Below are 20,174 nucleotides of genomic sequence, written 5' to 3'. Positions count from 1 at the left end.
TTCCGTATCTGAATTAATGTTCACCTGGTTTAATGTTTCCATACTTGAGTTCATATTTTTAGCAACAGATAACAGAACTGCAGAATATAGGGTAGCCTGTTTACTGGAACATCAAGACTACTAAAAAGGAGAGAGGGTCATTAACACCTGTGGAATGAAAAGATTAGGAGGACTCAGGTAGATTATAATTGCCCATGAAGTAAATTGAATTCCTCACTGCTGCCTGAATAGAAATCCTGGTGCCAGTGCCAGGCAGTTGGTTTTAAAATTTGGGTGGACCAGAATCAAAGAGGGTGGGTGTGACTGCACCCCTACCCCCGGCCTTGATCTGAACCTGCATGCAAGTATTTCTCTCTGTTCTCTGCTTATTTACTAATAATTAAAGGGGTTTAACTGTAAAGGTGGTGGCATATAATTTTTATTTTAAAAGCCCCGAGATCTTTCTGTCTAGTGAACCAGCCTTAATCTGTTACATCTATACACTTTGTCTAAAGTAAACAAGCAGGCAAGGAAAAGTTATAGTGACAAACTCCATTGAAATAAGTATGTGGTTGCTTATGATGTTCTTAAAGAGGTTTACACTTCTGAAGCAAAAACGTTTTAAATAAATCTTTATAGAAAAATAAGAAAAAACCTTGGAAAACACTGCCAAACATAAAGCAGGGAATAGTACAACTGCTTTTTTTTAGCTGTGACAAAGAATTTTGCTTATAACAGATACCTAATAGTTTACTTCCTGAAGAAACTAGATGCTGATCTCTTTTGTGAAATGATATTGGGTAAAACAAGAACAATTAATCCAGGTTTGGTGCTATGCACAACTTCAGTAGATGCTGCTGAGGTTCCTGCAGTGACAATGAACATGTGTTTGGCTGTCACTATGGCAAGTCATGGTCAGAGTTGTTTTAAGTACAGCTCTCATTTCTATGCTAGTGAGAAGCATAGCTGCAGGAAAGCAACTATGCTATATAGCAGTCACTGCCATAAAAGAAGATGGGTGCAAGTTCCAGCCATAACGACAGTGTGCTATATTTAGGAGGAATCTACAATTGCCAAAGTATTGGTTCTTAGTGTTGAAACAGGATTATCTGCCATCTGGTAGTTTAGTGTCCAGCTTCCATTATTGAAACATACTTGTAAACTTCATTTAAAAACTGAGTCATAAAAATGTTTGTAACTTTGTGATTAAATATTATCAAACAGTTTTCTATATTTTATTCAGAAATAATGTTAGGGAAAATATACTTACTGCAATGCTTCTGAATTTTAGATCATGAATTTTTAGACATTCAGTCTGGTGACAGGTTAATAAAATCTCCCAAAATGATGAAGCATAATCATGCGACAAAAGAATGGGCAAAAGTTCCCTTTTCCCCATTTTTGCTAGGTAAGCTTATTGCCAATTTTATTTACTAGACAAGTAATTCTTCTTGTATCATGCATCTGGCTGGTGTCATCTGACCCCAGCACTCTTTCCTACTTGGGCAGGGGGTTGGACTCGATCTGTTGAGGTCCCTTCTGATCCTAGCATCTATGAATCTATGAATCTGTGCAACTGGACAATGCACTAACCAGCTTACACAGAAAGCAACAGTTATGTTCCATTTGGAAAACAATTGCTTTATTTGTATTGTGTGTAATGTGTGATATGTGTTGCTGCTTCAACTCTCCCATTGCATGCAGATATCAGAAATCCAAGAATTTATGTACATCCATAGATACAGATAATGCATGCTGGATCCAGGTGTGTACCAAGCAGGGCATGTCCACACATGCAAGCACGTGCGCTTGCAGCAGCTCAAATAGAAATGGTGCAAATTTGAGCCAGGGCTTTTTGCCTCAGCGCATGTGCTCGGACATGCACTTTGTTGTGGAGCAAATTGTGCCACTTGGGGCAAAATAACCCTGCCTGGCTCCTCCCAGATCTTCCGCCAGGGGGAGCTAGAGCCTGAGGCCAGCACCTGTGCTGCTCCCAGCAATATAAAAGGCTGCCCTGTCCTGACCCCAGCAGTATAAAAAGCTGCCCTGTCCTAGCCCCAGCAGTATAAAAAGCCACCCTGGCTAGTAGCTCAGGGCTACTAGCTCTCAGAAGCTTCTGGGGCCCAGCCAACTGGTACCTGGGGACAGTACCACCTTGTGCCAGCTGGACTGCTGAAGCAGTCCTGAGAGTTCCCTGCACCTTCTACCCACTGCACCAGTCTGGCAGTGGAGGCTGCTGCCTGGTTGTGACCTGCTGCACACCTGCCAGACTCAGATGGGGACTGCAGAGCCAGTAGAGGCATCTGCCCCTCTGGGCCAGCTGCCAGTGGACTGCGGTTGCAGGGTTGGCCTTTGTGTGGCACTACTGCCATTTGTGCCCCCTGCCCAGCCATCTGGGCAGCTATCACCCGGAAGATGTTCCAGGTGTGGTGGCCTGCTTTCAAAGCATGTCCTCCTGGCCCCATTTGGCCAGGAGGTCAGCCACAGCCAGCTGGGTCCAAGGTGCCAGCTCTGAGCAGGCAGGGTCCTGCCACTGGTCTCCCTGGCAGGAATTCTGGTGTTTCCTATTGGAAAACTGAAAAATCCCTGATAAAATCCCGAAGTCACTTTCTAAAATACCCCCAAATCCATGTTCCTCCACAAGTAAAACAAAAGACCACTATAAAGATTGAGAGAGAGAGAGAGAGAGTGAGACAGAGACAGCGATCAGTTGGACAATGTTTTATTGATATATCTACAGTGTGAAAGCAAGTCTCTTATCATAATAATAAAGTGAACTCTAAATACAGGTTTCATGAATTCATTAATACATATTTTGCTGCCCTCCCACAGGGCGATGGCCCCCCCACAAGGGGTTGGGCCCCCACACAAGGGCTATGGCCCCCCCCAACAGGGGGCTTATCCCCCACACAAGGGGTACAGCCCCCCAACAGAGGGTTCAGTCCCCCCAACAGGGGGTTCGGCCCCCCAAAAGGGGTTCAGCCCCCAAACAGAGGGTTTGGTCCCCCACAAGGGGACACAAGGGGTATGGTCCCCCAGCAGGAGCGAAATTACCCCTGCAGGGGCTACTTCCTGTGCAAGGCCCACATGTCCCACCCCAGCCCCGCAATTGCTGCTTCACCTGGCCCCATCCCCCACCAGCTGCTGCAGCCCCCCCAGTGACTGCCCCACCCAGCCCCACCCTCAACCCCCGGTCCTGATGGGTGCCCCACCCATCCCTACCCCCCAACTTGCACCACCAGGCCCCCAAGGCTACCCCCACAACCCCAGGCACCATCAGTTAACCTCCCCCCTCCCCCCAGAAAAAACAGAAAAAAATGGGGAAAAAAGCCTCTGCTTACCTTAGAAGCAGGAGTGGCGAGGGCTCTGGGGCCTACTGGCAGAGCCCCCCGGGCAACACAAGACAGCGGAGGGGCAGGAGGGCCCGGGCTGGGGCCGCTGGGGCTGTCACCCTTTATACTTTGCTTTTTTTAGACCCCTGGATATCCAGGGGTCAAATTTTCTCCCTGCGCTGCAAGTTTGCAACGTGGGGAAAAATTTTTTGTTCCTGCACGTGCCTGTTGCCCCACCTCAAAGGGTTTTGAGGCGGGGTAAGAGGCACATGAGCGCTCGTGTGGACACGCCCGCAGTGTGCAGTGCTTCTGGGGGATGGAGTAAGGAAGTTTTTAATGCCCCCGAAGTTATGTATTTTGCAAGGGAGTGACCTCCCCCTCGCACCTCCTCCTGTCACAAATCATGTCTACACATACAGTTGCACCAGTTTAACTAAACCAATACAGTTAAAGCCAGTTCAAACACCTGTGTGCAAATATTCACAGTTGAGCCTGGCTTATATTTATTTTGTTAAATTGGGTAAAGAGTTGTTTAAAGTTTTATATATATATATATATATATATATATATATATAAGGCAGGATTAACTTGATTTGAGCGTATTCACACCAATTTAAATTAAATCAGTTTTGAAATCCATTTTAACTAAACTAGTGCAGCCTAGTTTTATATAAGACCTAGGAACAGTTTTTGGCAGTTGTAAGCAGAAAACAAAGTCATCTTGTTTCCAAGAGCCTTTTCCACCAGACAAGATTATCAGTGAATTATGTTTTGTCATTCCCTCCAGTCTGTGCCCCCTAACCACTACTGAAAAAATTCCATTTTGGGACAGGAAGGGAAAGAGTTGTGTCAATGTGGAGCTAGTTATGGCAAGCCTCACCTACTGCCTTAAGGTAAATTTAATGCCATAGTGTGCCATTTGAGGGACTGAGTATCTGGTCCAGCATCTGTATAATGTATGGATTTGTATGAGGCATTAGTGTTACTTATGTATACTGCTTACTAGTTTTCTGCTGTTGTCTACAGCCTGCTTACACAGATTACCAGTTTTTTTTCAAGTAATACCACTTTATGCCGTACACCTATTTTTCTAGCAAAATGGCACCTAACATCTAATAGGATCATAGGAGATTAGGGCTGGATGGGGCTTCACAAGGTTATCTAGTGCATCCCATTGCTCAAGGCAGGATTATCCCTGACTAAATCATCCCAGCCAAGTGTCTGTCTAACCTGCTTTGAAAATTTCTGGGAATGGAAATTCTACAACTTCTCTAGGTAGTCTGTTCCAATTCTTGACCACCCTCATAGTCAGAAAGTTCTAATCTCCACCCTGAATTTCCCCTGCTGAAGTTTAAGACCATTGCTCCTAGTCCTGTCCCCTACAGCAACAGAGAAAAGGACATTTTCATCCTCCCAGTATCTGGGGGAACGTTTGTTCACCAGAGCGCCTCAAGGGATGACGACTAGATCGAATGGTCATAAACTACTGCAAGACCGTTTCAGGCTGGACATAAGGAAGAATTTCTTTACTGTCCAAGCCCCCAAGGACTGGAACAGCCTGCCATCGGAGGTGGTTCAAGCGCCTACATTGAACACCTTCAAGAGCAAACTGGATGCTTATCTTGCTGGGATCCTGTGACCCCAGCTGCCTTCCTGCCCTTTGGGCAGGGGGCTGGACTCGATGATCTTCCAAGGTCCCTCCCGGCCCTAATGTCTATGAAATCTATGAAATCCTCTCTATAATCGCCTTAAGATATTTGCAGACTTTTAATCAAATCCCCCCTCAGTCTTCTCTACTCTAGACTAATTAACCCTCATTCTTTTAGCCTTTCCTCATGAGTCTTGCCTCTGGGGCCCCTAATCATTATTGTTGCTCTGCGCTGGACTCCTTCCAATCCCTGCATGTCCTTCTTGAGCTGTGTGGCCCAAAACTGGACACAATACCCCAGTTGAGGCCTCACCATTGCTGAATAGACCAGAACAGAGCAGAATTACTTTAACCAATCACCTTGCAAATCACCTTGATTTGCCAGTGTCACTCCTATTAATACCACCAGTCAGGGGTGATGCCAGACTCTTTCCAGTGGGGGAGTCAGAGGTGGGCTAGACAGAAAACTGAGGGGGCTGTGCAGACAAAGGCGGGACACAGGCCCCACAGGCCAGACCGTGCCAGGAGTACTGTGCCCCTGTGGGCTGCAGGTATAAGCGGGGCAGGCTCGGCTGCATGGGGGAGCCTTGGAAGGAGCAGGGGGGAGCCTTGAACAGGGGTGGTGCTGGGAGGAGTGGCTATGGGGGTGGGGCTAAGGTGAATGTTGGGCCACCCCTGCAACCAGTTGCTGTTGGCCTTTATTTGCAACAGAAGCACGCTGTTGACTCGTACTCAGCTTATGGTCAGTACTGCAGCCTAACCAGTTATTCCCCTGCCTATATTTGTGTATGCAGTTATTCTGTCCCAAGCACAGGTTTTGCAGGACTTTGCACTTGTCCTTGTTGAATTGCATCTGATTGATTGAGGACCATTTTTTCAGCCTATCCAGGTCATTCTGGATCCTAGCCCTATGCTCCAGAAGTTCTGTCATTTCACCTAATTTAGTTTTGTCGGCAAATATGCTAAGTATGCACTCAATCCCAATGTGCAAATCATTAAAGAAACTGCTGAAAGATATCACACCCAGGACAGACCCCTGGGGGACCCCACTTGACAAAACCAGTTATGTATCCACCTTACAGTACTTTCATCTAGTCCAAGGGTGGGCAAAATGTGGCCCGGGGGCCGGATGTGGCCCACCAGGCCATTCTATCCAGCCCACACGGCCCCTAAAAATTTAGAAAATTAATATTTATCTGCCCCTGGCTGCCTGTCATGCGGCCCTCGATGGCTTGCTAAAACTCAGTAAGCGGCCCTCTGCCCAGAATAATTTCCCGCTCCTGATCTAGTCTGTATTTCCTTAGCTTGTTAATGAGGATGTCATGGGAGAAAGTGTCAGAAGCCTTGCTAAAGTCATGTGCTTTCCCCAATCCACAAAACCTGTCACTTTGTCATAGAAGGGAAATCAGGTTGGTCAGGCATGACTTGCTCTTGGTGCATCCATGCTGGCTGCTTCTGATCACATTGTTCTCCTCTAGGTATTTCACAATAGATTCTTTGAATACCTGCTCTTGTTGAGGTCAGGCTGATTGGTCTGTAGTTCCCAGGATCCTCCTTCTTCCTTTTCCTAAAGATGGGCACTATATTTGCCCTTCTCCAGTCATCCAGGACCTTGCCCAATTTCCATGACTTGTCAAAGAGGCTCTGAAGTTACCTCAGCCAATTCCTTCATTACACTAGGGTGCATCCCATCCAGCCCTGCTGACATGAAAGCATCTATCTTCTCTATCCCCAGCCTGTTCTTTTACTACTTTAGGATTTTTGTCTCCTTCCCTATCTTTGGTGCAACTGTACTGATCATCTGGTAGCTGCCCAAAATTGTAAAGACTGAAGTAAAAAAGGCATTTAATACTTCAGCCTTCTTTATATCATCTGTAACTAGATTGTCTTCTGCATTCTGTAAGGGAGCTATGGTTACTTTGGTCTACATACTTGTGGGATCCTTTGTTGTGCCGTTTATGTCCCTTGCCAGCTGCATCTCAAATTGTGCCTTGGCCTTCCTAATTTTCTCCCTGCATACCTGTGCAGTATTGCATACTCTTCTCTAGTTCTATGACCAAGTTTCCACTTTTTGTAGGGTTCCTTTTTGAGTTTCAACTCATTGAAGAGATTGCTGTCTAGTCAGGCTGGCCTTCAGTTGTACTTCCTATTTTCCATTGAATTGGGATAGCTTGCTCCTGAGCCCCTAAGAGGGCCTCCTTGAAATACAGCCAACTCTCCTGGACTCCTTTCCCCTCAGATTTGTCTTCCAGGGTATTCTGCCCACTAGTTCCCTGAGTTTGTTGAAGTCAGCATTAATCATTTAAACCACAGCTGGATCTGCTTCTCACAACTTCTCCAAGCAAACCTTTGATAGTTTGAGTAAGTGCTTAGAATGTCTTGTTTGTCTATGCTGAATGTCTGTGTAAGTGACCTGAGGTTCCCCTCTCATTTAGCTAATAGATGTTAAAATAAAATTTAACATTTTTTCACAATAGGAATGTAATACTTATTGTCTATTAAAACACAACTTAGTGTATTTTCTGATAATATGCATATGTATATTTGTCTGGTTATATTTGCAGGCTTGATTACATCTGTCACTGTAAGAAGTTAAGGGATGTCATTCATGGAAATCTGTTGCCCTCTGCAGAAATGATTACAGTCTTGAGCCAAGAATTTGGAATTCCCCTGACTAATGAGGATTTGTTTGTTCAAAAACCTTCGCTGCTTTCACTCCCCTCATTTGGTTTTTCAAAACAAACTGAGATTGTCAGAAAAAAACGAGCGATACATTCTTTATTGGATAATTACAACAAAAAATATATGCTGTGGAAAAAAGAAATGGAAGATAAAATGAAATATGATAAGGATCACATCCAGGTGAGTATTGTGCAATGTAAAATCACTGGTCTTGAAACAGTCCTAACAGTCACATAAATAGCTCACCCTAATGAGCAACAGTGTCTTGGAAACATTTTATAGAGCCACCTATGATCAGCAAAAAAACTTTGTCAAAACCATCGGTATATGATTCTGTTAAAACTAAATTTTGAGCTATTGCTAGTTGGGGGTCACAGGGATAAGAGAAAAGAAAGAAATAACCTAGTGGTCACTGGTGAAGCCAGCAAACATGATCCATAGGGGGGGAGACCATTTAATTATTCAATAGTATCCTATATTTTATCTGGGACTAATTCTTTTCTTTCTTTGTCCCTTTCTCCTCTGGCCATACTTTTCATTTTGGCTTGTCCTGAAGGCCTTATAGTAGTCACACAAACCATGCACTTCAGATGAGAAAGTGCAGTTTTTTGCCCTACAGTAGATACAAAAAAACCCAGATGCCTTTTGCCAACCAGCTGTTTTTAGCTGAGCATTGAGATTACATTGATTACTGTCTGGGAATAACTGAAAGGCACAAACAGTGAACTGCTGTTCATCAAGTCTGTGCAGAAGGATTGCACACCTCCTGGCTTGTGTTATCTGAATGGGAGGCAATCTCACATATGTGTATTCTTATGAGAAATCAAATTGAGTCATTTGCAAAAACTTCTTGGGCACATCTGCATGTGCATTAATGCACCTTTTCTAACGCGCATTAAATTTAGTACCTCCAATTAGTGTGCATTAGGCTGCACTACTGTGCAGTAGTACATTTGCACGCTTTTTTAGTGATACTTAATATTCAGTAGACTATTTTACTGCGCATTACCATAACGTCATGGTTTTTTATATGACACTTTAGTTACCAGTAAAATAATCTACAGCGCGTTAAAGCTCACATGTAGATGAACCCCCTATTGAAGAGAATCATCACTTCAAATTCATCTCAAATAAATGAAAAGTACATGATGCACTATGTGCAGCGGATTGTAATAAATAAACATATTTAAGCTCTGTAGAAATTAATGTTTTTATTTCCTTTGGCCTTATTTTGACATAAAAGTCCCAGTAAACCCTGCCCCACTAATCACCACTTAAATCAATACTTTAAAACACCCCTTCTTTTGTGCCCCCCTCCCTCTCAGGTATTTTCCCTGACCTTGCAAAATTTCCTCTGCAAGGGTGAACTACATTTCTAACACTGTATTTTCTAACTTATAGAGAAATTGATGGCGTATAAAGCTTATTGACAAAGTCTTTTCTGGCCAATGGCCAATAGAAAGAGCCCTGCTATTTATGAGGACACTACTATAATGGTTACTAGTTGTTTTGTCATGTAACTTAGACTCCAAGTCAGACTAACTGATCTATTAACCTTCTCTAGACCAACATTGATGCCGTATATTTACTCAATAAAAAGGTGAAAAGGCCAATCTTAAAAACTGCTAGAAGCTTTCCTGATGATGGTAAGTCTGTCTACAACTACAGTTCTCAGAGACTGAATTCTGCAGAATTTGCAAAGAAGCTACTTCGTCAGGAGATGGCAAAGGTAAAAATTGAGATGCATATACAATTAAATGCCTTATTGTGTATGCCTAGCTAGGGACTCTTGAGCTGGCAAATACAGGCGGATGGTTAAAATGGTTTACATTAGTGCCTGACATAGTGAAAATGTGAGATTTGAGTGTGGAATCTTACCAGATTCTCACCATGTAATACTAATTTATGCAAAATACTGCTCTTATGCCACTGAAATGAATAAAGTGGTGTGGAGTATATCCAATTGGATAGAATGCTGGATAGTGGGAAACATCAAACAGTTCACTTTACTTCCCTGTCTCACTTTCCCCATTGTGGAGACTGGACTCTGACCCAGAAGTCCCTTCCAGTTCTCTGTTCCTTGGTAAGTAAGTACCACAGGCTTGAAACTGAGAAGAGAACTTGACCTGCCAGAAATGTTTGCCACGTAGTGCTTTGGAAAGATGTTCCACTAAAGTCGATTACTTTTAAAATGCAGGTATATAGCAAGGGTGCTCAACCCCTGGCCCATGGGTTATATCCAGCCCATGGCCTTGTGTCATATGGCCCAAGGGCCTCCCCACAGGTCTGTAAGTTTGGCAGTGCAAGAGCAGTGGCACTGTTTCCTCATTGCCAAATTTCTGGACCTAAGGGGAGCCCTGGGCCCTGCACCCTGAATGGAGTGGCTGATGCCACATGCCTCCTCGCTCCCCAAGGCGATGCAGAGGAGCAGAGCAGTGTCCCGGAGCTGGCGGAGCCTCACTTGTGGCAGGCAGCGGCTCTTCCCTGAGGTGAGGCAAGGCAGGGATGGAGGCTGATGCAGGCTCCACCAGCTCTCGGGAAGTGCTCCACTCCCTGGCCCTGATGCAGAGGAGCAGAGCACTTCTCCGGAGCCAGAGGAGCCCGCACCAGGCTCCGGCTCCAGTCCCTGGCCCCCGGCTCCAGCCTCTGGTCCCTGGCTCTAGCCCCTGGACCCTGGCTCCAGCCCCTGGCCCCCAGCCACCAGCCCCCAGCTTCAGCCCCTGGCTCCCAGCTCCAGCCCCTGGCCCCTAGCTCCCAGCCACTGGCTCCCAGCTCCAGCCCCTGGCCCCAGCCTCCAGCCACTGGCCCCCAGCTCCAGCCCCTGGTCCCAGCCCCTGGCCCCAGCCTCTGGCCCCCAGCATCCAGCCCCAGCTCCAGCCTCCTGCCCCTGTCCCCAGCCCCCAGCCCCCTTTGGTAAGTGTCCCACGCCGGACCAAGGCGGCACACTCACAGACCAAGGCAGCGCGCTCAGGGACCACTGCTTCTTAGAGGGAACATGGGTAGAGCAGGGCAGAAGCAAAAGGGAACACATGTAGGTGCTCCCTGGTAGGCTTACTGCGGAGTATTTTTACTGCACAGCAATCCTACTTCGAATTAATAGCGCATGTAGATGCACCTATTGATGGCTTAATTCATCTCCCATTGACTTCATTTGGAGTTTTACCTTTGGGTTCAGAAGAAATAAGGTTAAGCCAATGCTGAATGCTTCTGAAAATTATGCGTTCCTGCTGCTTTTAACCTGGGTTGTTAAATTCTGCACAAAAGAGGTTGCACTATACTCAGCTACCAGAGCACAAGGGTTCTTACGGTAGCCTAATTGGGAGTGGGTGACCTCGGGCAGATTTTAAGGGGAGCAGGAATGGTGGTGGTGGCTGGCCCAGCTACTACCGTTACTGCCTAAGGCATGGAAACTGCTTATTCTGCTTCCGGATATTTGGATAAATTTGGGCAGCTGATAATAGAGTTCAACTGATATGGAGTTCCTGAGCACGATAAAAATCAAGCCATCATAGTTCTGGTGTCTGAGGTTTATTAATTTGTAGAATACATTTTTGTAAATTTATAAGTACTGCAAGATCCTCCAAGATAGCTCCAAGACATCATCATGACCAGTAAATTAAGGGCTTGATTAAGATTCCATTTAAGTCACTGGAAGACTTAATCATTTCAGTGATGGGCAAATCATATCTTAAATGAACATACACTACTATCTTCCAAATTTCAGTACTGATTTACTTCATTCTTTCCTGAAAATTCTTCCCTGGCATGAGATCTTGCCATGTGGATTGCTGGTATTGTGAAAAAAATAATAGGGGTGAGTCAAAAGTGTGTTTACCCTAGAAAGCTAACTTTAATTTTAATTATGGCAAGAGTAACAGCTCTGTTAATGTTTTGGGCCACATCCTCAACTGATGTAAATCAGAGTAGTTATATTTAAACCAATGAAGATATACCAGTTTAAACGAGCTGAATATATCTGTGTTTGTAAGCAAATGGAAACAATATTGTAAATATTTCTAATATTTCATGACTGTTTACATAACTCCAACTACATGTATCAACTTCAAAGCTACAACTGGATAGAATTCATAACAGTCAAAAATATTTCCTGAAGTACTTAATCATGTTCATTTGTCTTGTCTGATTGTGCTGGCCTTTAATTATTTGCATATTTAAAAGTTATTGTAGTCGATGAGGTTAAATTATACTTTACGAAGGCTATGTATGAACTAGGAGAAGAGGAGCAAATGTTAACATAAACATTTTGTTTTCTCAGAAACCAGAGAGAAGGTTTGCTTACTGTCATGAATACCTGTCAGCTATGTTTGATCCTGTAGATTTGGACACTGTCTGGAAAGAGTCTGTTGAAGAATCCAAGAATCGCTTATTGTCACCAAACGGATTTATAATTCCTGGATTTAAGAGCACTATTGAATCTAACCTATATTCTCAGTCACTTGATGAGGTACATCTGAAGGAAGTAAGGGAAGTAATGCAAGCACATAGAATCATACAATGATAGAAAAACAGGATTGGAATGAACCTCCAAAGGTCAGCTAGCTCATCCCCCTGCTCAAAGTAGAATCATCCCTATTCAAACCCTCCCATTCAAGTCTTTGTTTAACCTTTTCCTAAAACTGCACAATCAATTCTGTCACATGACATATTGTCCCAAAACACCAAAAGCACCCTAACCTTCCATAAGTGAAGGAAAGTGACAGCATGAGCTCTGTCAGTGTCCTGCTACTGCAAGGTTTGTTAAAATGCTGTCAAGAGATCCAAGGAAGAAGGCTATGCCGCCTGCTAGAGATGAAAACAAAAACACCCACAATTTGCTCAAAAGTTTAAATTCTTTCCTGGTCCCAAATGTGGGGATTGGTCTGACTCAGAGCAGAAGACAGGCTCTTCTGACCAGGAATCTCTGGGTTTAAGACCCAGCAGGATCATTGGCACTCCCCAATCAAACTCCCTAGCCTTTGCTGCAGCTAATACCCAATGCTTCGAAGGAAGGCAAAAAAGAACCTCTGACATTTTCAGTAACAGGAGGGGGAAATATTCCTTCTTGGCCCCCTGTGGCAACCAGCTGAGCCCAAAAGCATGGAAAATACCCATAATACAACACTGGCATAACTACTCCTAGATCATCCCTGACCAGTGCTTGCCCAACCTCTTCTTAAACTCTTCCAATGATGGATATTCAACAACTTCCCTTGGCAGTCTATTCCAGTGCCTCATTGTTCTAACAGTGAAGAATATCCAATCTAAACTTACTTTCTGCAGCTTCAAGTCATTAGTCCATGTTCTCTCTGTAGTAAAAAAGGAAAGGTGTTTTCCCACTTTTCTCACTCCTTCCAATATTTGAAGACAGCTATCATGTCTCCTAGTAAACATCTTTTCTACAAGCTCAACATGTCTGTTTCTTTCAAACTCTCTTTGTATGACTTGCCTTCCAAGCCCTTTATCATTTTTGTTGCCCAGCTCTGGACCTTCCCAAACTTCCTCTTGTGCTTTTTAAAATGTGGAGCCCAAATCTGTACAGTACTGTAGATGAGGCTTAGTCAGTGCTAAGTAAAAAGGCACTGTCATCCTCCATGTCTTGCACCTGATGCTTGATGTGTCACAAAACCGCATTCACCTTTTGTGCAACAACATCACATTGCAAACTCATAAAGAGTTTGTGATCCACCAAGAATCCTAGATGCTTCTCCATAATTCTGCCATCCAGCCATGTGTTACCATTTTATATTTGTGTTTTGAATTATTCTTCCTGATGTGTAGCACCTCACATTTGTCAGCACTGAACGTCATCCTGTTAGCTCTAGCCCAACTTTCCAATCTTTCAAGATCCTTTTGAATTGTGCTTTTGTCATAGTAAATCCATGCTGTCTGCACAGGATCAGCCTTTCCTTCTCCATATGCTTGCAAATGTATTTCTTTATGACATACATTTGCAAGAGCATCTTTATGAAGTTCTTTATGCTCCAGTAACTTCTTGGATACTGAGATAAGGTTAACTGGTCTGTAATTCCTCCTTTTTGCCTTTTAAAAAGAAGGCATTATGTTGACTTTTAAAGTACACTACTTAAAGCAATAAACCCCAGAAAGCTGAATTCTCCTTAGAATACTTGTCCATATACACATCCTTAATATGGGAGCACATGTGCCTCAAGATGAGAGCATTTGCTGTACAAATACTCCTCACTTAACCTCATCCCGGTTAATGTTGTTTCATTATTACAGCACTGATCTATTAGAGAACATACGCGTTTAAAGTCACACAGTGTTTGGTTATAAAGTTGTTTGGCTGCCACCTGCTAGTAGGTAACTGCTGTGACGTAATTGGATTTGCTTAACATTGTTTTGCTTAAAGTCACATTTTTCAAGAATGTAACTACGATGTTAAGCCAGGAGTAGTTGTATCAGTAACTACAAAGTTACCTCTCTCCTGATGCTTTATGCTGAGGTCATAAAGGGCAGGTCATGCTTCTCTTTCCCTAGTTCCTTTCATGTTGTTTTGACTTGTTCTAACCTACAGATCCTTCAAGCCTTCTTTCCTTCCCTTGTTGACACACTTTGATTTTTATTTTTTTTTCTTAAGAGGTTTTTGTTCCTCATAGTATTTTTTTGGCATTTCACATTAGAGTGGAGAGTGGAGATTTTCATGTCCTAAACATTGCACTGAGGATAATTTCAGATGTTTAGCCAAAGACAGTAACATTACACAAAAAACAGATCCTGAGAGCAGGAAACAGAAACCAAGGCACTTGTCTCCCATGAGAGTTTTTCAGCTATCAGGTTATAGTCTGTGCTGAATGCCATGGTAAAGCTCCCTTTTTTTCTTTGGCCAGTGACTGTACAATAAAATGTCCAGGACCAGAACTTGGGCCCCACTCATCACTGAGGTGAGTGACCTAATCCTGCCAGCTACAAGAGCCACCTGAGAAGTGTCTGTATACTCCTCCACTTGAAGCCAGGGCACTGTGCTGATGGGAATACAGGATTCATGGGAACATAAAGAGAAAGCAGCAGAGGCATGTGGCATGTGGCAAGGGTTTTTTGCCTTGGAGTCCCATCCCACTGTTGGTTCTGGTCATTTTTGCCATTTTTAGATATGTTCTTTTAAATGACTATGTAATGAACAACACTTAAGGAAGCCTTGGAGTAAGGGGTCAGGACCCAGGACTTGCATCTCACTAGTTAGTGCCCCAGCTCCTTGGCTACAAGCAGTACAAAGGCAAGTCTTCTCCTTCCCACCACTTGAAGAAATGCCATTGTGCTGACAGGAGTGCAGGGTCCATGGGTTCAGGATGAGAGGTGGAACAGTCGGTTCTGATCCTGTTCCAAACTTGTTTCTTTTCTCAGGTTCTTTGACAATGATGGGTCAAATGACTGGGAGCAGGGGTCAGAACCCAGGTTGCTAATCTAAATTAATGAGTGCCTCAAGCACTTTGTGCAAGCTGCACAAAGTCATATCCTCTTGTTCCCCTCCTCTCAAAGCAGTGCCACAGTGCCAATGTGATTCATTAGTCAGAGAAAAAGATGCCTAATGTTGGCTACCTCTGTAGTCCAGTAGTTTAAGATTTCCCCTCAGAGTCCAGAATTCAATTTCTGTTCCTAGGATGATCTTAGTTTTTTAACCTATGTGTGTTTAAGGGGTAAAATGATTAAGTAGTTCTCAGACACAGGAATCAGAATGCAAGATTATTTGCAGGAGCAAGAGAGAGCAGAAGAGATGGCAAGGCTTCAAAGAAGGCCAGGTAAATTTGGTCTGTAGCCCAGTGATTTAGAGATTCAGCCCAGAATGGGAAGTCTCAATCTCTGAATAGTGATCACAGAATTATTTAAGTGGTTTAGCCAATAATTTTTTAAAGGCGAAATGCATAGGACATCGGCAAAATACAGACCAGAATCCATAGCCTAAGCCTCCGCCCCTCCCCCACAACTGTCTTGAGTGTGAAGATACATAGTACTTTAGAGATGTGTTTTTCCAGCCTCCTCTGAAAGACGTGCCACTGCAGGCCCAACAGGAAGATTTATGTGACCAAAAAGAGAAGGTACAAGGGCGGGCCTGACTTGGTAGTCCAGTAATTTTGCAACCCACCTCTGCAGCCATGATTCTTTTAGTTGTTTAGCCAATGGCTTTTTAATGTAGAAGAAATCTTAGGAGCAGAGACCTAGGACAGTTAGGGTCTTATTACACCCAGAATGCATTAACTGCACTCACTATAAATGCTACCATCTGTTGACACATGCGAAGTGCTGTCATAGGCCGCTTGTACACGTGATGGGGGTTTAGTTCCCTAAATTGAAACTGTGGGTTTTAAATTGCAATGATTAAAAAACCACCATTTCAATTTAGGGGCTTCCATCACTGTTATGGTAAGGAGCCTGGTTCTTTTTTTTTTTTACCCTGTGGAGCCTGCCCACATCTCCCACAGCTGGAGGGCAAGCTGCCATTGGGATGAGCAGCTGCTGAGCTGCGGGGGGACCTAGTCCTTCCCTCCACAACAGCGGTGTCCCCCAGGGCTGCCTGGGTGGGCTGCTAGTGAGTAGGTGCTGCCCCGGGGGCCACTGCTGCCATGGAGGGAAGAACCGGGGCCCCCTGCAGCTCAGGGCCTGCCAGCATCTCATCCCCCAGCCACAGAAGAGGTGGGCAGGCTCTGCAGAAAACCCCCCAAAAGGATCAGGCCCCTTGCTGCTTTTTTTTTTTCCTTAGTGAAGTCTGCCTGCACAGGCTGCTTCCAGGCTGCACAGTCCCTGAGCTTTGGGTGGGCCTGGTCCTTCCCTCTGCAGCAGCGATGCCCCCCAAGGCTGCGTGGGCAGGGTGCTAGCTGTATGGGTCCTGCCCCAGCTCGCAGGCAGCACCTGCCAGATCCAGCTCTTCCCCAAGCCTACACGGGGAGCAGCGGCCAGCAGGCTTCCAGCTCACGGGCTCTGGGAAGAGTTGGATCCAGCAGGTGCTGCCTGCAAGCTGGGGCAGCACACATGCAGCTAGGACCCCACCTGGGCAGCCCCAGGTGGTGCCCGCCACAGACAGAAGGACCAAGACCTCTTGCAGCTCAGCCCACTGGCAGCTCACCCCCCAGCCACAGGAGATGTGAGCAGGCTCAATAAAAAAAAAAGGATTGGGCCCCTCAGTGCCTGCCTCTCCTGTGGCAGAAAGGTGAGCTGTCAAAGGCTGCAATGTTACAAATAGGGGTGTGCGAAGCTTCAATCACCGGTTAAAATTCGGAGAAGATTTGGCCCAATTCAGCAGCTGAATCATTGAATCTGAATCGAATCGGGCAATCAGTTAAAAGCTCCAAATCGATTCAAAGCATCCAAATCAATTCAGAAAAGATTTGGCAATTTGGAAGGCGATCTTGCGAAGAAACAAATTGAAAAGAGGGAGGAGTAGGGGGAAAAGACTGCTCTGATATTGACATCTGTAGCTGGCCAGTGACTGTGATCTTTCCCTGAGTTCCCTTCCAATCACCAATCAGTGCTCTGGGGGAGGGACGTAGAAACAGCATATAAGGTTCTGTGTGAAACCTTTCACTTCCTTTTGTTATCTGTCTGTCTGGAAGCAACAGTGTGTGAAAGGTACTGGCTGGCTTCCTAGTCAGTCTCTTGCTAGTCTCTCTTCTTGGAAAGGATTGGATACACCTTACTAATTACCTTTGCCTAGAATCCCTCTAATTATCCCTATCCAATCCATTCCTTTCAAATTATTCTTCCCCCAAAATCCTCTTATTTGTTCTTGTTATTTTTTTCCCTTCACTTTTTAAAAAGAAAACTGTACTTTCCCTGGCAGTGTGTCATCCATCACTATGCAGGAAAGCACATATATTACACACACACACACACACACACACACACACACACACACTAAACAGATAGAAGATATATTACACACACATTTTCCAGCACAGCAAACATTATGAAGCATGATGGAAAGGCAGGTGCCAGGTCTTTTGGCAGGGGAGGGAGAGGGGCTAGAGGAGGTAGGGGGAGAGCTGCAAGTTCCCCCTGCCCCCCAAACATAGACACACCCTCTTTCCTGGCAGCAATGCATCTTCTGCTGCCAGTGGGAGCAAGGAGGTGGGAGCAGTACCTGTCCCTTCACCCGCACCACCTCCACTAACACCAGAAATATTCACCAGCACCAGCATGACTGTCTCCTCCACTCTAGTTTCAGCTCCTAGCATGAGCCTCCCAGTGCCAGAGGAGAAGCTGGATCTAGAAGCAGGGGAGCTGAATGCTATAGCCAGGGAAATTCTGGGGAAGGAAGGGGAATCTGAGTTTGTGCTCCACACCCCTCAAAGTTCCCCTAGAGGCAGGTCTTCTTCTCCGGAAGGCACCTCAGAGGAGGTTGTGGGGGCAGGTGGCTCAGCTTCCCCTGTTGTTGTGCCTCTGGCTGCTGAGGAGGGGGATAAGGCAGGATCCCCACCCTCAACCCAGAAGTGGGGTGGGGGTAGTGTAGTGTGGGATCATTTTGAATTGGCAGATGATCCCAGGTATGCTACCTGCCAGTACTGCTGAAGGCAGATCAGCTGAAGCAAGGAGGTGAAACCCTTCGCTACCATGGTGATGCTGCTGGATCTCAGGAGGCAGCACCCCCTTGCCCTTGTTCCTCCTCAGGCTATCACCAGTGGGAAAGTGCCCCAAAAGAAGTCCCCCTCTCGCTTCAAAGCTGCTGTCCCCATGAAGCAGAGGCAGGCCACCCTGGACCAGTAGAGGAAAGCCACAGACAAAGGGGGTGTGTTGCCAGGGCAAGCAAGGTCACCCAGAGCATTGGGGAGATGCTTGCTCTGGATGACCAGCCCTTCTCCTTAGTTGAGCGGCCAGGGTTCAAGCAGCTCATGGCGCTCGTGGCCTTATCCTACCACATGCCCGCACACACCACCTTTAGCGAGGCAGTGGTGCCCTCCCTGTATGAGGCATGCAGGGAATACTTGAGGGAGGAGCTGCAGAAGGCAGGGCCACAGGTAGCTTTACACTTCACCTCAGACATCTGGAACAGCCAGGGAAGAGATCATGCCTACCTCTCCCTCACAGCATCAGTCAGGGCATCAGCGGGCTCTCCTTCAAGCAGAGGTGATGGTTGAGTCCCACACAGCAACAGAGATCATGGTGGCCATGAACCACATGGTGCAGGGGTGGCTCATTGGGCAGGGTGAGCTCACTCACAGGCTCATGGTCACCAACAATGGGGCCAGTATGGTCAAGGTGGTCTGTGATGCCAACTTTGTGGCATCCGCTGTGTAATACACAAGTTCCACCTCATAGTCAGAGATGCCTTGGAGGGGGAAGGGCTCCCAGTGACAGAGGGGGACAGGGTTCCCAGTGACCATGACCAGACAGCTCATTGCAAAATGCAGGAAAGTGGCAGGCTACTTCCACTGGAGCACCAGGGCGTGCAAGATGCTGCAAGAGAAACAGGCAGAGCTGAGCATCCTGCAGCACAAAATCATGCAGGATGTGGAGACTCAGGGGAACTCCACATACCTGATGCTCAAGAGGCTGGTGGAGCAACAGAAAGCCATCCATGAGATGGCCTCGCCTGGGGAGATTGAAATCAGCGGCCCCCTTAACCAAACTCTCTCAAACCATCTCCCAGGTCTTGATGGTCCTCAAGCCATTCCTTGAGGCTACCAAGAGCCTCAGCACTGGTGATGCCCTCCTTAGCCAGGTAATCCCCATAGTGAAGGAGCTTAAGAATGAAATGGACACGTTCCAGGGGATCGAGGTTCCTGGCTGGAGCAAGCCACTTTCACCAGAGGTGCAGGCACTGGTGAAGAAGCTGAAGGAGGGCATCAAAAAACATCTGGATCTGTTGCAGTCCAGTATGGTCCATGTGCTGGCAGGCATGTGTGACCCAAGGGTGAAGGGGAGCATCTGCAGCAGCAAAACCCTTGATCATTGGACAGAGGTGCTGGTGAACAGGGTCAGGGAGGCAGAAGGGCAGAGGCGGAGGGACGTGGAAGACGGGGATCCACTGTCTCGTGGCAGCACTCCAAGCACCAGCCAATCTCCTCCACCACGGCCACTGCCAATGTGGGCCAAGGGCATGGCTTCCACGCTGAGGTCCAGAGGCACCAGACTCCACCATCCGGCAGGTAGCATGGAGGCCTTGGTGGCTTCCTATCTCACTGAGGATGTGGAGCCACTGCAATGCGACCCCCTTGTCCTATTGGGCAACCCACAGCCATGTCTTGTGACACCCCCCACACCCTCTTGGACCCTGGTTTGGTGGAGCAGCTCGTGGTCCTGAAGGCGAACCTCCTGCTGCTGGGGTTGCCCAAACTCCACCTGCAGATTGAGTAAGTGCTGCCCTCCTCACTCCACACCTATTTCCTTTCACAACCATTTAATGCCCCGCACTCAGAGCTGGAGGTGGCAGTTTAGTTTTTTGCCAGCCAGCAGAGGAAGAACATCTCCTTGCTGAGCTCTTATGCCAGGACAACTTGGAGATATGGGCTGGGGCTATGGGGAAAGAGGAGACCCCAGGTCCCGGGCATGACCTAAAAACTGCACCCTGCCAGGGCAGGGAG

At 46.2% G+C, this 20,174-nt stretch overlaps 1 protein-coding gene across 2 annotated transcripts in view; it reads left to right on the top strand.

Annotated features, from left to right (window-relative positions):
- CFAP92 (cilia and flagella associated protein 92 (putative)) overlaps positions 1-20,174 on the top strand; it is a 114,790-nt gene that overhangs the window by 64,550 nt on the left and 30,066 nt on the right. For both annotated transcript variants that reach the window (XM_014596846.3, XM_019495418.2), the window contains exons 11-13: positions 7,524-7,821; positions 9,206-9,370; positions 11,918-12,106. In XM_014596846.3, the coding sequence (XP_014452332.2) occupies positions 7,524-7,821; positions 9,206-9,370; positions 11,918-12,106 (652 nt within the window). The remainder of the gene's footprint in view (positions 1-7,523; positions 7,822-9,205; positions 9,371-11,917; positions 12,107-20,174) is intronic.

Source organism: Alligator mississippiensis, chromosome 12 (genome assembly GCF_030867095.1).
Source record: "Alligator mississippiensis isolate rAllMis1 chromosome 12, rAllMis1, whole genome shotgun sequence".
Taxonomy (NCBI): Eukaryota; Metazoa; Chordata; order Crocodylia; family Alligatoridae; genus Alligator; species Alligator mississippiensis.
The sequence above is the reverse complement of the archived record's forward strand: the minus strand, read 5'-3'. Positions and strand labels throughout refer to the sequence as shown.